General features: G+C 44.6%; 4 protein-coding genes across 4 annotated transcripts; 1 reads left to right on the forward strand and 3 right to left on the reverse strand.

Annotated features, from left to right (window-relative positions):
* Window positions 1–1522: 1522 nt before the first annotated feature.
* On the reverse strand, window positions 1523–3625 carry AOL_s00083g202 (uncharacterized protein; the record flags this gene model as incomplete). The annotated part of the gene is made up of 1 exon (XM_011125381.1): window positions 1523–3625. One exon carries the CDS (start codon window positions 3623–3625, stop codon window positions 1523–1525), a length of 2103 nt encoding a protein of 700 aa, XP_011123683.1.
* An 8254-nt stretch (window positions 3626–11879) lies between these two features.
* On the forward strand, window positions 11880–13666 carry AOL_s00083g203 (uncharacterized protein; the record flags this gene model as incomplete). Its single annotated transcript, XM_011125382.1, has 3 exons — window positions 11880–12084; window positions 12190–12782; window positions 12893–13666. The coding sequence occupies 3 exons, from the start codon at window positions 11880–11882 to the stop codon at window positions 13664–13666; spliced, it is 1572 nt and encodes a 523-aa protein (XP_011123684.1).
* Window positions 13667–13986: 320 nt separating this feature from the next.
* On the reverse strand, window positions 13987–15519 carry AOL_s00083g204 (uncharacterized protein; the record flags this gene model as incomplete). The annotated part of the gene is made up of 4 exons (XM_011125383.1): window positions 13987–14940; window positions 15023–15123; window positions 15190–15294; window positions 15447–15519. The coding sequence occupies 4 exons, from the start codon at window positions 15517–15519 to the stop codon at window positions 13987–13989; spliced, it is 1233 nt and encodes a 410-aa protein (XP_011123685.1).
* A 687-nt stretch (window positions 15520–16206) lies between these two features.
* AOL_s00083g205 (uncharacterized protein) lies at window positions 16207–17750 on the reverse strand (the record flags this gene model as incomplete). The annotated part of the gene is made up of 2 exons (XM_011125384.1): window positions 16207–17669; window positions 17738–17750. The coding sequence occupies 2 exons, from the start codon at window positions 17748–17750 to the stop codon at window positions 16207–16209; spliced, it is 1476 nt and encodes a 491-aa protein (XP_011123686.1).
* Window positions 17751–17999: the final 249 nt, after the last annotated feature.

Below are 17999 nucleotides of genomic sequence, written 5' to 3' on the forward strand. Positions count from 1 at the left end.
GAAGTGAGGGGTAAAATGGATGCATGCATCGATATCTCCACGGATGGCCTTAAAGCTTAAACTTCTGCACTGGGGATGGCCTGAACATAATGACGTCATACATACGGACCATGATCATGGGGGAAAAAATCAATCCCCCTGACGTACTTTACACGTTATGTATACACACCCTCACTCACACTCACATACTCACACATGTAACCGAAAGCGTTAACATAACTACTAATCAAACTGCCGCGCCGACTTCTGGCTTCTCCTTTGCACTGGAAATCTACCGAAGTACCTGTCCAGGTAGTTACCCCCTACATTTACGTAGTGTGTAAGTACCTCCTTATGTACTTACTTATATGTAAGGACCCTGGATTCGGGGAATACGGGATCTAAGGTACCAAGGTCTAGGATAATCCCCCCCAAGCCTCAGATCCACTTTAGATCCCACCTGCCTCCCCATCAGCCCCAGTGGCGAGTATGTATACATAGTATATATAGCAATTACATAATTCAATCCAAGTTTTCCCCCTTCTATTCGCTGGCAAAATATCCAAAAAAAAAAAAAAAGGAACTCGTCAATGGGTTATTATGCACTGCATACGTGGTCACCATGCTAAAGTAAGCCAGTACTTACATACCTCTCCTCCTTGGGATGGAAAATCCTCACTAGCTAGTTTACGGCAGGAAGGTCACAAAAGATCTAGATCACACAGGAAAAAAGGACCCAAAAGGTAAAATTATTGTAACCGCCTGATTATTCAAGGCCGGCTAGGAATTTGTATTTGATTTTTGGTGTTCTGTCGATATAGTTAAAAAAAAGGACCTATACACAAGTTTTTTTTCTTTGCTATACAGTTGATCTCCTTCTCCCTTGAGTAGAAAGGGGGAGATGCTAGTGTGAAGTATCACACTGACGAGAATAGTGGGAGGGCGAAACAGCGACGCATTATAAGGAAGAGACAAAAGGAAGATAAAGCTGTAAATGCCACCCAGACGAAGCGAAACGAAAAAAAAATGAAAACTCCAAAGCCATATGATGAAATAGAAGGATAAGAAGAAGAAGCGAAAAAGCGAAGGATTAAAAGGAGTTTAAAAAGGCGGTAAGAATGAAGAAAACGAGAAAACAAAGAAAATGGGGTCTATGGGGTAATCGTTGAAGCGAAGGTGAACAAAGTTCCAGGGGTATAATGCTGGAGATCTTTCATCATGAGGGAACAAAAAAAAAAAAAAACGGGGAAGCGGAATAAAAGGGACAAGAACAAGTCGAGACGGAACAAAAGTATACACAATGAAGAAGGAAATTCGTGAAAAGGATATGTAAAAAGTAGAAGAAATGAAGAACGCCATTCCGTGATCATCAGGTGCAAGACTTTCAAAAAAGCAGCTTCAACGGTAGTAAAACAATCATTGACCCTCCCAATCGTGAATGCAGTGGTATGGAAAGAAGAAATAAGAAAGGCAATGTGAAGAAAAAAGAAGAAGTGAAATTATTAGAAATGTTGTAGCAGAAAAGCAAGAACGACTTGGATGTTTAAAAAGACAACATCCACTTGGGTGCTGGGTTGGCACCGACACGTTCTCTCCCCATGATACCAATCTCTCTCATCTTCTCAACACCTTCACCGGCCTCGGCCTTGTACTCCCGGCGTCCGTAGACGTTTTCACGACGACGCATTCGCTTCGACTCGAGGCCCTTGACAATATCAAGAACGCATCGCTTGCGGAAGGGAATGGCTTTGGACGGCTTGGGAGAGGTGGAGGACAGACAATGCTTCCTTCGAGAGTAAAGTCCGTGTCGAGGAAGAGAAGTGGAGCGAGCAAGGGAAACTCGGTTGGCCTGGAGGTCGAAGCGAAGTCTGCCCGTCCGACCTTGCGGTGGGGGTGACTTAGCGGTAAATGAAGGACGTCTCTTGCCGGGTGACATAGCACGGGACCCACGGCGAGACATCGGAGGAGGAGATCGGAGACGACGGTTCGGCGTGGGGGAGCGAACGCTGACATTAGAACCACGGCGACGGCGGGCCGGGCGTTCGGCTTCTTCATCTTCCCCTTCCTCATCGTCATCTTCTCCACCTTCAGGGAAGCTGGGGTCGATGTCTTGAGGACGGACAACCTTGTTCATTGATTTTCGGTCTTCTATACAAGAAAGATAGAAGTCCTCGAGGACCTTGTCTTCGTCGAAGGTTCCGGGAACAAAGTCGGTGCTGTCTGGAAGCTCAGGGGTGCTTGGGCGAATCGGTCGGGCGTGAATGTGCTTCTCACGTTGGAAGGAGCATAGGCCAGATTTGCGGTCGTGGACAGAGGCAAGAGAAGAGTCCGAGGAGTTACGGCAGCAGCTGGGACGATCAGCTTTGCGATCAGGAATGGCAGTGCCAACTCTCGGAACGAAGGCATCATCCTCGTTGTCAGACTCGGCGAGGCCTTCTTCATCTTCATCGTCGTTGCCATTGTTGTCGGAGTCGCTCCAAAGGTCATCGTCATCGTCGTAGTCGTCGTCCTCTTCGTCTTCCTTGTAACCATCATCTTCCTCATCGTCATCTTCGAAGTCAAGGTTGTCGTTGTCCTCATCGTCATCTTCATTGTTCTCATCTTCCTCGACCTCCTCGCTGAGTTTTCGGATCTGCTTCTCCTTTTCCAAGAGACAGTCGACCTTGATAAGACGAGGTGGGAATTGAGGAGCGTTCATCCAAGATTGAACAGACTCATCGACGGAGCTAGCGAATTCGTAGAAGCGTGGAATGCTGTTGGCGGAAGAAACGCTGCTAATAAGAGGAGAAGCCTTGCATGGGATGGCTTTATGGCGCTCATCAATGATAGTGGCACCAGAGTCACGTCGATGGTGGTGGTGGTGAGCGTTGGGATGCAAGTGAGTAGCATTGAGAACTGGAGAGCGATGGGCGAATTTGCTCTGTGGAGGAGGGGGAGATCCAGCCCTCTTGGGGGCCTTGCACTCGTCCTTGACGTTGCAAGCGAATTTGAGGGTGGTACGTCTGACGGGAGTCGGCTCCTCGATGGCTTGAGGTTTTGGGTTTTCGGAGTTCTGACGGGAAACGGGAGTGGGACATGCGAAGGTGATACAACGTTTCCGACCGAGGGCCGCAGTGACCTCATTAGGGTCAGCTTGAACGGTAGACTTGTGGAGCTCGTCGTCGCTGTGGGTCTTGATGGCGACGGTATCCCTGATCGGGAGGACGAAGACCGGGGCGTTTCTAGGGCTAGGAGAGCTCAATTCAGAACTGGAGGAATCGTCACCGGCGTCGCTAGTGAGGTCGGCAGTGGAAGGCATGCTCGCGCTACTAATGGTAGAAGTAGTGGACATTCCACGTCTTGGCGCTCTAAATGCGACACGAGAGTAGATTGAGGGAGCATTATCAGCAGAGTGAGGTTCGGAATCGCTGATGATTGCGCGGGTGAGAAGAGAGTCGACTTTATTGGAGCGACGAGGATTGACGGTTTGTTTCTTGTACATGTTTTCTTGGAATTGCAACTTGCCGACGGCGGACAAGTTGCAGTTACAATTGTCGGAAGGTTCGTCGGGTTCAGCAGCGACCTCCTCGTCAGGAGTGGAGAGCTGGTTTGGAGTAGAAGTGATGATGATAGAGGAAGTCATGTTGACGAGGTCCTTGTAGGGCATAGTTGTTTTATTTTGGGGACTGGTCGATGAGATATTAAGGTGGTGGTGGTTGGTTTCGATTGATTCGAGCTAGGAATCGAATCAAAACGACAGACACAGTCTGAAGGTTTGAATGTCGATGTTTAAGAAGAGAAGAAGAAGAAGAGGAGGAGGAGGAGGAGGAGGAAGTAGTATAAAATAGTAGTGGTAGTAGTAGATGAGAGAGGAGAAGTCAATCACAGAAGATTGAAGAAGAAGAAGAGGTGAGGAATAGGAGGGAGGGGAGTTGAGGCTATAAGACTAAACAATGCATGATGAACAAGAGAAGATGGAAAGATCTGTTCGACGATATGCAGCTAAGCCTGGCAGGTGAACACGACTGACAACTGTTAGCCTATACTCTCTCTCTTTCTTTATTATATAAGATCAGGGTTACAAGAGGTATAAGAGGTACAGGGGTAGGAGTCTCTTATATGAATAAGGAAGAGGCAAAAGGAGGAGTTCGAGGGGGGTGGATGGAGGGATGAGAGGAGAAGAGCATAAAAATGCTTGGAAAATGCTTGGATGTATGATGATGAAGAGGATGCAGCGATGGACCATAAACTAGCCGGATTGAAAGGGAAAGATTGAACATACTTCTTTTTTATCCCCTTCGGGTTTCGAATTAAAATAGATATAGCTCTTGTCGTTTTCTTTTTTATTGTCGTGTGGTCGTGATAGCGGTCGTAGATAAGCAAGTACTTAGTAGTTGATGGGTGGTGGGAAGTGCGGGAAGATTAGAATATAAAATAAAATAAAAGAAAGTCAGCCAGAGTGGTTGAGTTGAGCGAGGAAGAGAGAAGGGAGAGAAGGGAGAAGAGCCAGAATGAGAGGGAAACCGCAGGGCTTAATATTGTGTGGTAGTTACTATGTAAGTAAGTAGGTAGGTAGTAGTCTCCCCAACAGAGCTTAAGCCGCCCGGTCGGTCGCTTGGTCGGTCGGTCTGTCAGTCTGTCGCTTTGGAACAAGACAGCCCCAGCCAGTAACCATGTTCTACCATACGGTCCGGGATGGATGGCTGAACAGAGAAAGGTAAGGCTGGCTGGCTGGCTGCAATACAATCACACTTATTAACACAGGGACCCTTCTTGGTCTTCCTCTTCCTGAGGACTTGCATTGCATACAGCTGGAACCGGATCCAATCTGTAATAATAATAATAATAATAATGTCCCTTCGAAGGGACAGCCGAAGCAGGCGCACGGAAATTGACATTCAATTCAGTTCGATTCGATTCAATTCAGAGCTCTCTTACATTACACCAGCGTCTATCAACCAGGGCAGGAATACGCTGCCGTTTCACTTCTTCTTTCTTTCTTTCTTTGTTCCCTTCTTTCTTCCTTTGTAGTATTCTATTTTTTGACATTTTTCTTTTTCTTTTCTTTTCTTTTCTTTTCTTCTTTGTTATACTACACAGGTACCACCATGTACATTACATTACATACAATTACTTACATACACACAAATCACGGACATGTCAGGTTTCTTTTTTCTTCCTCTCCCCAGCCTTACAGACCATCTAACCTATCTAAAGTGTGTGTGCGTGTGTATCTATCTATCTAACATATTTCTTGAATATATCCTAAAACACATAAATGAAAAAAAATAAAATCAAATTCTATTCTGTTGGCGGTATGGCATATGGGTTTGACCGAGAGACATCGAGTCAAAAAAAAAAAACTTCTCTCCATTCTTGTTCCCGTCCAAGAAGAAAATTTTATCATGAGAAAATTCAACAGAAAAAAAAAAACCTTCTTAGCTAGTTAGCTAAGTTAGCTAATAGGTAAGTAAGTATTTACTTTACTTGCTACCCGGCCTGGAAATTACTAACGGGATAGCTGACTAACTGACTAACTAACCGCCTTTCATTCAAATTTTTTTATCAAACGTTAAACGGAAGTCAGTCAAATCACCCAGAAATTACGAGATGGCCAGCGAAAACTCTCGGAGCTCATACTCAAAATTCTCAGGGGAGAAAGAAAAAAAAAATGTGACTACGGCTCCCGGCTTTCCCAACTAACAGGTAACTAACCAAAACCCACAGCCACTAGCTTACCGGCCGGGTCTGCCCCCAAAATACACACACGCACGAGAGACAAAATGAGGCAGCTCGTCAGATTGGCACGCGAACCGAGACGTCCCGGTTTTTGTGTCCTTTTTGTCGTTCGTGTGGTGTGTATGAAAGGGAAGCTATTCCTATTATCGTAACATCAGCCACGGGTTGTACCTTTTCACCCTCTTGAGTAATTATGAGCTGTCACTTATCTTCAGCTTCGTCATATTCATTCATCCATCCATCCATGTTCCTTTCTTCTCCTACTAAAATGCTACCGTTCCCATGTATGTAGGTGAAGAATGTGGACCTGCAAGCCATACTTTCCGTAAGCCGAACTTCCCTCGGTTTCGCCACCCCGCGCCGCAAAGTAAAACTAAAACTTAAACAAAAATCAAAAGAAAAAAATTAAAAACCAATTGCCGTGGACGTCCGTGGGGAGAGGAACAGCCATGATATAAAATACTCTGGGAGAAGGGAAAAAAAACTCAAAAACGAAAGCTTGTTCCTGACGACGTACCTTTCCTTCATCCTTGTAACCGATACAAGTAAACATGACATTTGCATACGTCGTCAGTCTTCGGCTGTCAATGGAGTATAATAATAATAACGAAAGAAAAGAAGCGTCGCTTCGCAATTATGCACGGTAAGGTTGCGTACATGTCAGGTCGGCCACTCCTTCTGCAAGCCTGCCTGCCTGCCCGGCCGTGTATGTAAGTACCGTGTATACACCGCCAGTAACATATCTGTACAAAAAATCAGGGAACAGTTTTCTTCTTGTCGACTGAAATCCCCGTTCGTGCATATTTGGCTTCTGTCGTCGATATTAATATTTTATTCTGATATGATAATCCAGACAAGCATTTCTAGCAGCCAGCCATATGCCGTGCTTCCCCAGCTTGCCGTTAACGTTGCGCGAGCATGCTGTGTATCTTAATTATAACCCTCCTTAATAGAGGAGTTATTCCGGTCTTCCTTACGTATATTACATATATTACTTACTTACATATAACGTCTTCATATCGATCAGGTCAATTAATCCATACACCAGCTTAACCTTATAATTACCTAACTACCACACCAAAGGGGCATTGAAAATGAAACTTATGAAGATCACATCTCCGACGTCATAGATCCCTCCTACTCCTGCCGAGCAGCCGCAATTCGGTCCGTTTGACTAGAGAATAAAAGTCTCATAGTAAAACCGGGCGTATATAAATATAAATTAAAGATCGTCCTGTCCAGCGCATAGCGAAATATTCTCATTACGACATCCGGCAGCCCATAGCTCTGTTTCATATTGAACAACAAAATCAATTAGCTTGCTTTTCTTAGCTTCTTCTTCTTTTTTCCTTTTGTTTTTTTGGTCGCATTCCGTTCAGCCAGAAGGGTTCGACTAAAAAGTTAGCGGGGGAATGGAAACTTCCAACTTGCTACTTACTTCCTTAGCTTACTATGTAGTATACGTAGCTGGTAGTTTAATTATAAAGGTGCATGTTGGGTTTTTTTGGAGATTGTCCTTCACATGTTCATCTATTAATCCCTCTTACCCACCCCGAGTGAGGTCTTTCATTGTCAATGTCAACGATTGGATGTATATTAGAAGTAAACCAACTAATGCGTGTTTCACCACGTATCATATCATTTGTTGGTATTTAATATATTCGCTTTGCGGGGTAAATTCATTTTTCGATGGATAACCTGGAATGCACATGGCAAAGGTTCATCTCACAATGATATCAATGTGGCACGCTCTCGCATGAAAGGAAGTCCTCCGAAGCTTAAGGGGGGGTTCCAACCCGTTTACTATTCGTTGGATTTTTTTTAAACTACTAGTACTGCTATAAAACATAAAATATGTATGGGGTTTCGTTGTTTCTTTTTAACGCGCAAGTAGTATGTACTGACATTACAGGGAACAAAAAACGTGGCACGTGGCCAGCTGTGCAATGCAAAAGGTAGTTTATATTTGCTAAAAACGCTGACATTGGACGAAAATTCGAAAGAATTGTCGCCGAAGGACAAAGGCCAGAATCATGGTTTTTGGGATTATAGCGAATGAAAATGGTGGATTTGGGGATGTCTGTACTTGACATACATACATAAATATATCTTGTGATCACGCTTCCAACGCCCCCCGCCATGCAAACTCCTGCTTTAATTCCTTCGAATTAGAATGGTTGTTGTTCTTTTCTTTCTTTCTTCGCTTTCCAATTGGCACGGACTAAAAACCTTTAGCTTAGCCCCTCAGCTGTCGTCGATGGCTATTTGCCAAAATCCCCCTTCTCGATCATGAATGGCCAGGCAGGATGAAAGGCGGTCTTCTGATTGTTGGAAAACAGAACAAACCAGACCCTCAAACCCCGTTCGATGAGCCCCAACTGCATTGAGATAAGTATCTTCTTTGGTCGTTTCTGATCAACTTACGGTAGGTCCAAGCCCCCCTCCCCTCCTTCTGCCATCTACAAGTGGGGATGTCGATGCCTTTTCGTGGTACTGCATGCATTAGCTCGAACAGGGTCTTGTGAACCATAATAACTCTAAATTACTTCTTTTCTCCAAATTCCGAATGGAAGTCGCGGCACACAGGATTCATTGTAACGTGCTTTTGGGAAACTAGACGACGTCGAATTACGGGAGATACTTTTGAGTACCTTCCCTGACTTGAATTAACCTACTTACACTACTCTTACCACCCGGTTCTTTTTCATTTTCTTACCACACCACTACCACACCGCACATCAGAAGGATACTCTTTAGTTTTCGTCCGAAGTTCTCGTGCTAGAACCTTAAGAAGATTAGTCGATCGACTCGTCGCGCTCACGAGTTCTGGGTAGTTTACCATATGTGGCTTCCGTACCATTACATACGTGGGAAGTTAACTGCAAACGAGAATAAGGTCACCGGTACCGTCTTAAAATTTAAAGACTAATCCATGCAGCAGTCGAGAGACTATAACGTCAGCGGACATGTGCTCTATTCCCTTTTCTATTCATATACTTAATCAATCGTCTACAGAGCTCTTTCTTGCCCCGCGCGGTCTTTGGGAGGAATATATACTATCTTAAGATCTTATGGGATTGACATGTTTACTGTAACTTTTGCGACGGGATATGCGGGGTAAATTAGATTAGTTGGAGGATTACTAGCACACTCAGACAGACACGTCCCGGCCGGCCCATGGTCTGGTCCCTTACCCACCACACACGCTACACGTTGTAGATTATCGTACGGTACGGTATCTCAAGAAAGTACCAAAGGTACCTCTCGACCGACCGACCTATGCGAAATAAAAAAGAAAGATCGTGATGGTCTACGAATATCCGATCCTTTCCCCCCGTTTCACCTCATACACGTACATACACATATTACATGATCAGGCAAAAAAGAAAAACACTAGTATAGTTAACGTAGAATTACTGTCGGCAGACCGGTCAGGACAGTACAGGATGATTTTTCTTTTTGAACCCGAAAGAATGCCTACCAAGTACTTACTTACTGATTTACGCGCATTGTACATACTTTTATGACCTGTCACATTTTTTGTTAAAAAAAATTGACATATGAACCTCGGGTTTTTACCCGTAGACTCCCTAGGTAGCTAGGCAAGGTATGTAGGTAGCCTTTTTTGGGGTTCTCGTAACATTCGAGGCCCTGCCGATGCCGACATAGTACGTACATACGTATAGATTATGAAACCACATTCTTTTCCCCCCACGTACTCACGAGATTAGTGAGAGAGAGAGAAGGGAGATTACGGAGTATGTATGGTGGAATGGGTGGGAACGGTTGGTATCAAAAAGCACCCGAACCCGAACGATGGTAAGACCAGCCGGCCGATGAACGGCGGGGGGGGAGGGAGAAGGGAGCGCGTAAGCATACATACATACATCTTAGGCGTTCAATTATCGGAGTTGTTCTTTTGAACACTAAGAAAACTACCCACACCTATGAATTCGATGACATGGTTCGTCCAAATTGCAAAACGCTGTGGGTATGTATGCATTGTTTGTATGTTTTATTATACCGCTTCGCTTTTTCTTTACAGAGAGTTTTGCAGGCCAGGTGGGGGAGAATAGTTACTTGGGTTAGTTATCCCTAGCCTGTTGGATGTACTCTTCCTGCTTCCCCGAAAAACGAACCCGCCAGTTTGGCTCCAATTAAGCCTACCTATCATTATTAGATGTTGACGCCCTTGGTATTTTTTGCCCTTTTCTAACTAAGTATGTACTTACTTACTTACCTCTCCTTGGTTTTGCGATAGGTATGTAGGAGCGATCGTTCGTACATACATACTACATACATATGGTACTTTACTTTTTATGCAGGTTGTTTTGTTCCGGCGCGGCAGGTTTGCCCTTTTCTTTACCTTTTACTCGACCTGAGTAAAAGGGACTAGACCCGGGATGGAACAGAACGAAAGGCGATAGGATAACGGCAGGACTATCTTAACGTCCCGGCTTCCCCGTAATCCGTTAAAGTTTCAGGAATTTAGACGAAGAAGGAGGATGGAAAAGAAGAAAGAGCGCCTGAAGTCAGGAAGGAGGAAGAGGATCAGCGGGAAGGACCCTGAGCTCGCCGGGTTCTGGATTTGATCTTCATCTCTTCTAAGCTTGAATTCTTCCCCCATATTTTTTTGTTATTTGTTTTTTTCTTTCTTTCTTTCTTTCCTTTTACTTGATGGAAAGCTGGGATATGTATTTCTATTCCGCGATTACTAGCACGGTACATGTCTATATTCGCGAGAGAACAAGGTAATAAACCCCCATCCCGTTTTATCACGCGGGTACAACGTCCAAGATTCAAAAATTCGAGGCGGACATTGTACTTACAATGTACAGATATTGACCTGCCCGGCTTTTTTTGGTCTTTTGCCTGCATTTAGTCGGCCTGTCGACTTTCTCATGCATGCGGCCTTCTTTGGAAAATGCATGGACCAGCTTTTGTTTCCCCCTCCCTCCCTCCCTTTGACTTATTCAGCTATGTACGATGGTTGTATGTATATCTGTATGTAAGTAATGTACGATAGACATGTGTGCATGTACATAGTACCTTTGGTACCCCTGTCCTTGCTGGTATACTCTTGGGGATATGCTTGATTTCTCTTTCTCTCTCTTTTTTTATGTACTTTCCCTTGCGATTGCGACACACACACATACATACACACACACTTTTGGCATTTTTTGCGGCGGCATTCGCGAATTTCGACACTTTCGATATATACTTAAGTACTTAGGTATGATGGGGTAAGGTTACTTTGAAACGTAATCTTGTGGAATTTCGTGATTACGGCTGATAAAGATCGAACGTTCGCGGATTTTTCTCTCTAGATGTTCCTTTGAGGATTTGGGGGGTTCTATGGTCAGAGGGTCCCCCCACGGTTTACCTTTTCCTGTCATGTCAATTGTATAGACTTTTTGATTTGTGCTATGTCGCACCGTTGGAAGCCTTCTTCTAATTCTTCTAAAAAAAAAGTAATTTATAAGTATATTTGATTTGGAATGCGGGATTCTGATCACAAGAATGTGAAAAAGAGAGTTTCGTTTTTGATGGTTATCCATTTTTCGTGTATTCCCGTGACTTTTATAAAGGACTTTTTGGTGGTAGCCTCAGGGCCTCGTTCGCGTCGGATGGATGCACTGCATTGCAGAGGTTGGTTAAGTAGTAAGTAGGTTTTTGGTTCCTGATCGATCGATGCCGTCGACTTTTTAAGTAAAGTTTATTTTTTGTAGAAAAAAGGTTACATCATCTAAAAATTGCTGTAAATTAATGTCGATGTCGATGTCTTTTTTCGCAACTGATAGCTTTGGATGTTTGAAGCATCTCAGAATGGCAGACTTTGACCAATCAGAGAAGACGAGTTTGTGGTTTTTGTTGCTTAGATGTGGCGTTGATCGAATGTGGCTGGTGAATTAGCTCGTCGCGTGGCTCGACTGCGCTCACTTTACGCGTGCTTTTTTTGGTGGGAGCTTTGAAAGCTTGTTGATATCTTCAACTTCCAACGATCATTAGGTATTAGCTTTGGCTTCGATACGTACACGATAGTTACCATTGTATCTGCCCATACATTACTACACTACGATTCTTCGACTTCCTCTCGATAGAATATTTAAAACCTGCAGCTATCTTCAGCAATTGAAATTGGAAATCGAAAATCGAATCACAGAAAGAGGGAAAAGAGAAGGATGCTAGGTCGCGATGCTATCCGGCAGAAGAAAAGAGAGGATCGTAAAGCGGCGTACGGGAATAAGCTAGATGCTACATCATCATCATATCCAAACAAGGGTTCGGGATTACCCTACCCTCATCGTTTAAACTTCTATACCGACCCTCCAAAGGATGAAGTTTCGCTCGAGGAGTTTGAACAATGGGCTATCGATCGGTTGAAAGGTATTTCTATTTCTCTCTTTCACATTTTCTCAATTGCTACCTTTATCCACAATATAATATCATAATGGAATATAAAAATACTAATTTATATAAAAAACAAATTAGTACTCGGAGAAATCGAAACCTGTCAATTCCGCAATAACACCCCTACAGAAATCGACACCACCCTACGAAAACTCCTCGACAAATACCTCCCCTTAAACTCCAACTCCTCAATCCCGGAAAGCGAACGTTCGAATCCTAGAAGATTCTTGGGTTTAACAAATGAACGTAAAAAGGACCATTACAGCCACTTCATCCTCCGTCTTGCATTCGCAAGATCGGATGATCTTAGGAGAAGATTCACAACGACAGAAAGTATATTATTCCGTCATAGGTTTACTACGGATAATACGATCGAACGGGCGGAGTTTATGGATTCTTTGCAGTTGAATTCTGAGGTTGTGGGGGAGGCTGAGAAGGTTTCGTTGGCGGAGGAGTTGAAGGCAGTTTTGATCAGTGGCAGTAAAATGCCGGCTGAGAAGGCGAGGCAGATGTTCGAACAGGAACAATATTTGAAGGTGGATTGGGATAGGGTGTCGGATTTGGTGGAAGGGAGGAAGGTGTTCTTGAGGAGGGGGTATGCTTATGTACCCAATAGTATGCTGTTGAGTTTGGTCATGGCGGAGTTTTCGAAGAGGTTGGATGAGTCGTTGATAGTATGTTATTCAATTCCTTCTTTCCTTCTCCCTCGTCAGGTGTGATATATTGAAGATAAAGATGGGGAATAAGGATGGGATGGCTAATCATAATATCATTTAAACTACAGAAAACAGCGCGCTACCTCCCACACCTCGACGAAGACGACCGACTAATCCCCATCCTCAACCACCTCTCCAAAGGTTTCACAGCCCCCGAATACACCTCTTCAACCTCCTTAGCCTCCCTCTCCGGCGAAGCCATCACCGCCTCCCAAATCGACAACCTCTCCTCCCACTTCCCCCTCTGCATGAAAAACCTCCACGCCTCCCTCCGACGCGACAAACATCTCCGCCACTTCGGTCGTCTCCAATACGGTCTCTTCCTAAAAGGTCTAGGCCTCTCCATCGACGAAGCCCTAATCTTCTGGCGTCAATCATTCTCAAAATTCACAGACGACCAATTCAGCAAAGAATACAGATACAACATCAGACATTCGTACGGTCTTCAAGGTGCCGGGAGGAATTATAAACCATACAGTTGTCAACAGATACTTATGGAACATCCACCGGGTGCGGGGGATAGTCACGGATGTCCTTATAGACATTTTTCGATCGAGAATTTGACGGTGGCGATGGGGAGGTTGATGGGGGTGGAGGATAGGAGTGTGGTTAATGGGGTTAAACAGGATGTGGAGGCTAAGAAGTATCATTTGGCTTGTAATAGGGTTTTTGAGTATTTGCATGAGAAGGAGTTGAAGAAGAAGGAGGGAGGGGCAGGGAAGGAGACTATTACGCATCCTAATGAGTATTTTGATAGGAGTTGGGGGTTGAAGAATCCTGGGAAGAGAGGTGGGGATGGGTCGGAGGTGCAGGTTAAGGATGAGGATGTGACGATGACATGAATACCTTTTTTTTCCCTCTTTATATTTGTTTATTCTTTTTTTTCTTTGGATTCTTAAATCTTGTGAGGGAGTAGTATTCTGCCCTCCCTTTTGTGTTATAAGAGAAGAGCATGCCCTATTTATTTCTTTGAGAAGTCATGCGGTTAGAGCGGCGTTACGAAAGTTTTATAAATATAATATAATCAATCCATGGCCCCCGGTCTATGCTTTTTTTGTAACAATGTGAAGGAAACAGAGATATTCCCGCTTCTTCTTCTTCTTCATACAACATTTCATTATACGTTATACCTTATTCAAATTTCTGTATGTACACACACGTCTTATAGTACCTTCTCATCCTGCTCCAACGAAAACTTAACCTTCGCCAAAAAGAACTCAGCCCGATCCCTATCAATCGCCGGAACCTTCACTTTAAACTCCTGTAACCCAGAAGAACACGAAGGAGAAGAAGAAACACTCCTTGGTTTCGAAATCCCGATGATTTCATCGAACAAATCCGCCACAACAGGTGTCTGAGGAACCGGTTTAAATTCCGATGTTTTAACAGAATACTTCGGTTCCCTCCTTATCGACGGTAAACCCAATATCTCATCAAACAACTCGCCAGGTGTAGCCGGTATCTTCGACGGCGGAAGTCCAGAGTTTGCCAGTTCTACTGCTTTTGCGATTGTTGTTTCTACCGGAATTTGTGTGGTATTTAACTTCGCAAGGGAGATTGGGATCGAGACTTCTATTTCTTCCAACGGGTTTGGTTTTTTGATTTGCTTTTGTTGTTGTTGATCTTCTTGTTTCTTTGATGGTGGGGAGGATTGTTTCTTCGGGGTGACGTTTGAGAGGTCTAGTTTTGAGAGTTTGGAGATATCGCTGGCGAGGGATTTTGGTTTGTTCTTATCGATCTTGCCGAGGTGGGCTAGGATGTCGCCTTTTAGAACTCTTCCTTGGGGACCTGTGCCGTTTATGTCGGACATTTGGAGGCCGTTGGTGTGTAGGAGGTGGACTAGACCGGGTGTTGGGATGAAGGGGTTCTTGCGGGGTTTATGGGGTGTAGGGGTGGATTCTTGGGGTTGGGATTGGTCTTGAGAAGAAGAAGAGGAGGAGGAAGAAGAAGGGGTTGGTTCTTGTTTTGGAGGGGATGGAGGTGGTGGTGATGAGGATTCTTGTGGAATGATTGAAGGGGATTCTGGAGGGATTTCGAGGGTGGAGATGTCGTCTTCTATATCTGCTAGAACACCGATACGGGTGCCGACTTGGACGGCGTCTTTGCTCGCTTTGACCTATTTTTTTATTTTATATGCAGCAGTTAGAATATAATGTTTAATGAATAGTATGGTAGAGAGAGTTCGAGGAGAGGTATACAAATATCTTTGCGAGGATACCGTCGTCTTGGGCTTCGACGTCCATTTGCGCCTTATCGGTTTCGACTTCGAGGATGACATCCCCTGCTGCGAATTTGTCGCCTACAAAACAAAAAAGTTCTTAGCATTATATATATATAAAGAATAAATAGGGTTTTATGTGCGCACCTTCATTGATCCTCCAAGAGGTAATGGTACCTTCCATCATGGTGGGCGACAGCGCTGGCATATTGAAGTTATGGGCTTTGAGGTCGCGGGTTGTGGATGAGATTCCTGGTGGCCGCACATTGTTAGTAAATGAATATATTTTTAAGTAAGTTATAAGTAATTAATTGATTAATTGTCAATTGAAGTTTAAAAAAGTTTGAAGTTTGTAGATGTAAGGATGTGGGTGAGGTCTGAAATTAGGTAAGATACTAACTAACCTCTCGCGGCCACCGTTCTCCAGGAATACCCAGGCCTCAAAAGCCGCTTCGACGATCGGAGAGCGGAGGACATTGTTGATGTCATTGCTTTTCCTTCGGTATCGTTCCTCCCCTGTTCGATGCTTTTCTTCTTGCTCCCGGAAAAGAGTGAAGACGGAGGAAGGAGGAGGAAGAAAGAGAGCGATCGAGGTTTTTTTTTTTTGTTAGAGGAAGACGTGGAGGGAATTGAAGGAAGTGACGTTTAGAGTTGGTTGGTTGATTGATTGGTGGTGGGTGTCAAGTTAATTGGGAGGAAGTCGGGCCGGGTAATTTGGCAGCAGGCTGTTTTGTTGGGATTGGATAACGCCGGTTCGGGATTTTGGGATACGTTTGGGGTTGTTTCGGCATGCCGAGATTTCGTCAGAGGCATCCGATGGTATTCTACTAAAGATATCGATGATATCATCATGTTGGTTATATCGAATGAATGGATAGATAGATAGATAGATTGCTTCGAAATGGAAACGCCGCCCAGAATATTATAAAACTACTATAGATACTTAGATAGATACTTAGATAGATAGATCGATGTGTATGTATGAAAAACTCCCACCCAGCCCGACCTGACCTGACCCATTAACCTGTCCACTCCATTGAAAGACCCGATAAACAAAGAGACCCATATCAAAAAAGAGAAACCCATGACAAGAGAGATATGTATAACAAAAACAAATCGTAGTAAGGGATAATTAGGTGGTCGTAATATATATATATGTAGAATCTACGTGCTCCTCTTGACACCCCACCACGCCCCGATCTCGATACACTCCCCACCACTCAAACCCCTATTTTGGTGGAAATTCAGCATCAGATCTCTAAACCACCAATCCCAATCTTCCTGCGGTATCTTGTTGGATTGTCTTAAAACCGGTTCTAGATTCCGTATTAAACTTGTGAATGTCTGTCTAGCAAGAATCCTTAGACCTCTTGCATCGTCTGATACAAACATCTCCATGCTACCCTTTCGCTCCCTTGGTTCGCTTTCTATACTTCTTGTTTCCGTGTCGTTAGAGATATTATTCGTTACAGTTGCGGCCTGAGGGGCGGATTTGCTGCTTTCTGTTGACCGTCGGGGTTCCATCATTGATGTTAATGACGTAAGGGATCTGTTTTCTAGAGTTCCCGTAACCAATGATAACGGTTTCCCTTCCCAATGTGGATTGTCTAGCGGTAGTGCGTATCGTCGGTTCCTTATATGTTTCAATGACTTCTCCATCGCCATGGTAGACTGTTGGCTCGTGCATGGCATGGTGGGTAGATGCTTGGTGCCTAGAAAATGACTGATCCATCTGTTGTAGTCTTGAATGTATGAATTCTCGGATTTGTGGTTGAATCTTGTGGATGCCGTCATGGGATATGCCCCGCTCCTGGACGAAGGCGGGATGCTGGAAGGCGATAGACAGCGTATTGTGTGGTCGGAACATTGTACTTCGAGGATGCCACCGACTCTTAGGACTCTAAGGTATTCTTCCAGCAATGCCTCCGAGCTCCGGAGGTCTTGAGGGCAGCATAATGTCATCTCCCGTACCATTATATAATCAAACTCTCCCGTAGCAAAGGGGAGAGGTAGGTTGAGTATATTATGTTTGACAAAACGAAAATTGACACCCATCATATCTGGACAATTACGGACGATATCCAAACCCGTGAATTGGACGTTTGGTTTCCCTCTGGCGGCGAATTCGTCGGACATGCTGGCTATCCATAATCCACTACCACAACCGACGTCGAGGACTTTAGATGGGATGTCTTCGAATCTGGGAAATTCGGCGGCATGGATGGTACCGAAGACTTCATTGAAGATGTGGTGGATTAGGTTTTGGCGGTTGACTTCCTGTTGGTCGCAGGGGAGAGGGTAGGGGATTGATTCGTCGCCGGCATAGCGTCTGTTTTTTTTGTAGTGATAATTCGGGTGGACGGGACGGCCCATGAAATACTTTTGAGGCTCCTTTTTGGCAGCCAAAGGTATCGCACCAGGCGCAGTTATAGTTGAAGTCGAAGTCAGAGTGGGAGAGAGGGGCAAGATGCCGTCCGGGAGGGTGGTGAGAGGAACCGGGACGAGTCGCTCACGATGGGCAGCTGGTCTTTGGTATTGAAAGGCGGGGGAGAGGCCGGGTTCCATCATCTTTGCGATGCAGGTGGACTTGTCGAGATATTGGGTGGATGGGCAGGTATATATGAAGCCTATATTGGAAAGTTAGGATACCCCGATGCACATTCCAACTGAGCACGAGGAGGATGGAGAAACATACCGGAGAAATCCATTTAGTTTAAATAGAAATGAGGGTTAAACCCGGGAGTCATTCTATTATATACTATGATATACTATCGTAATAAGATCATGAATGGATGAATTAATTTGGATCTGAACTTGGAAACTTGGGGCTTGGTTAGTGCCGGTGTTAGTGATGCAGATGTGGAGTGGGAGAGGGGAGCGTGGGCAGGTGGCGTTCCCAGGATCGGACTGGCCAAACAGTGCACGGCCGGCTGCTTCGATGTCAGCCCGACATTCTA

The sequence above is a fragment of the Orbilia oligospora genome (assembly GCF_000225545.1).
Source record: "Orbilia oligospora ATCC 24927 unplaced genomic scaffold scaffold00083, whole genome shotgun sequence".
Classification (NCBI taxonomy): domain Eukaryota; kingdom Fungi; phylum Ascomycota; class Orbiliomycetes; order Orbiliales; family Orbiliaceae; genus Orbilia; species Orbilia oligospora.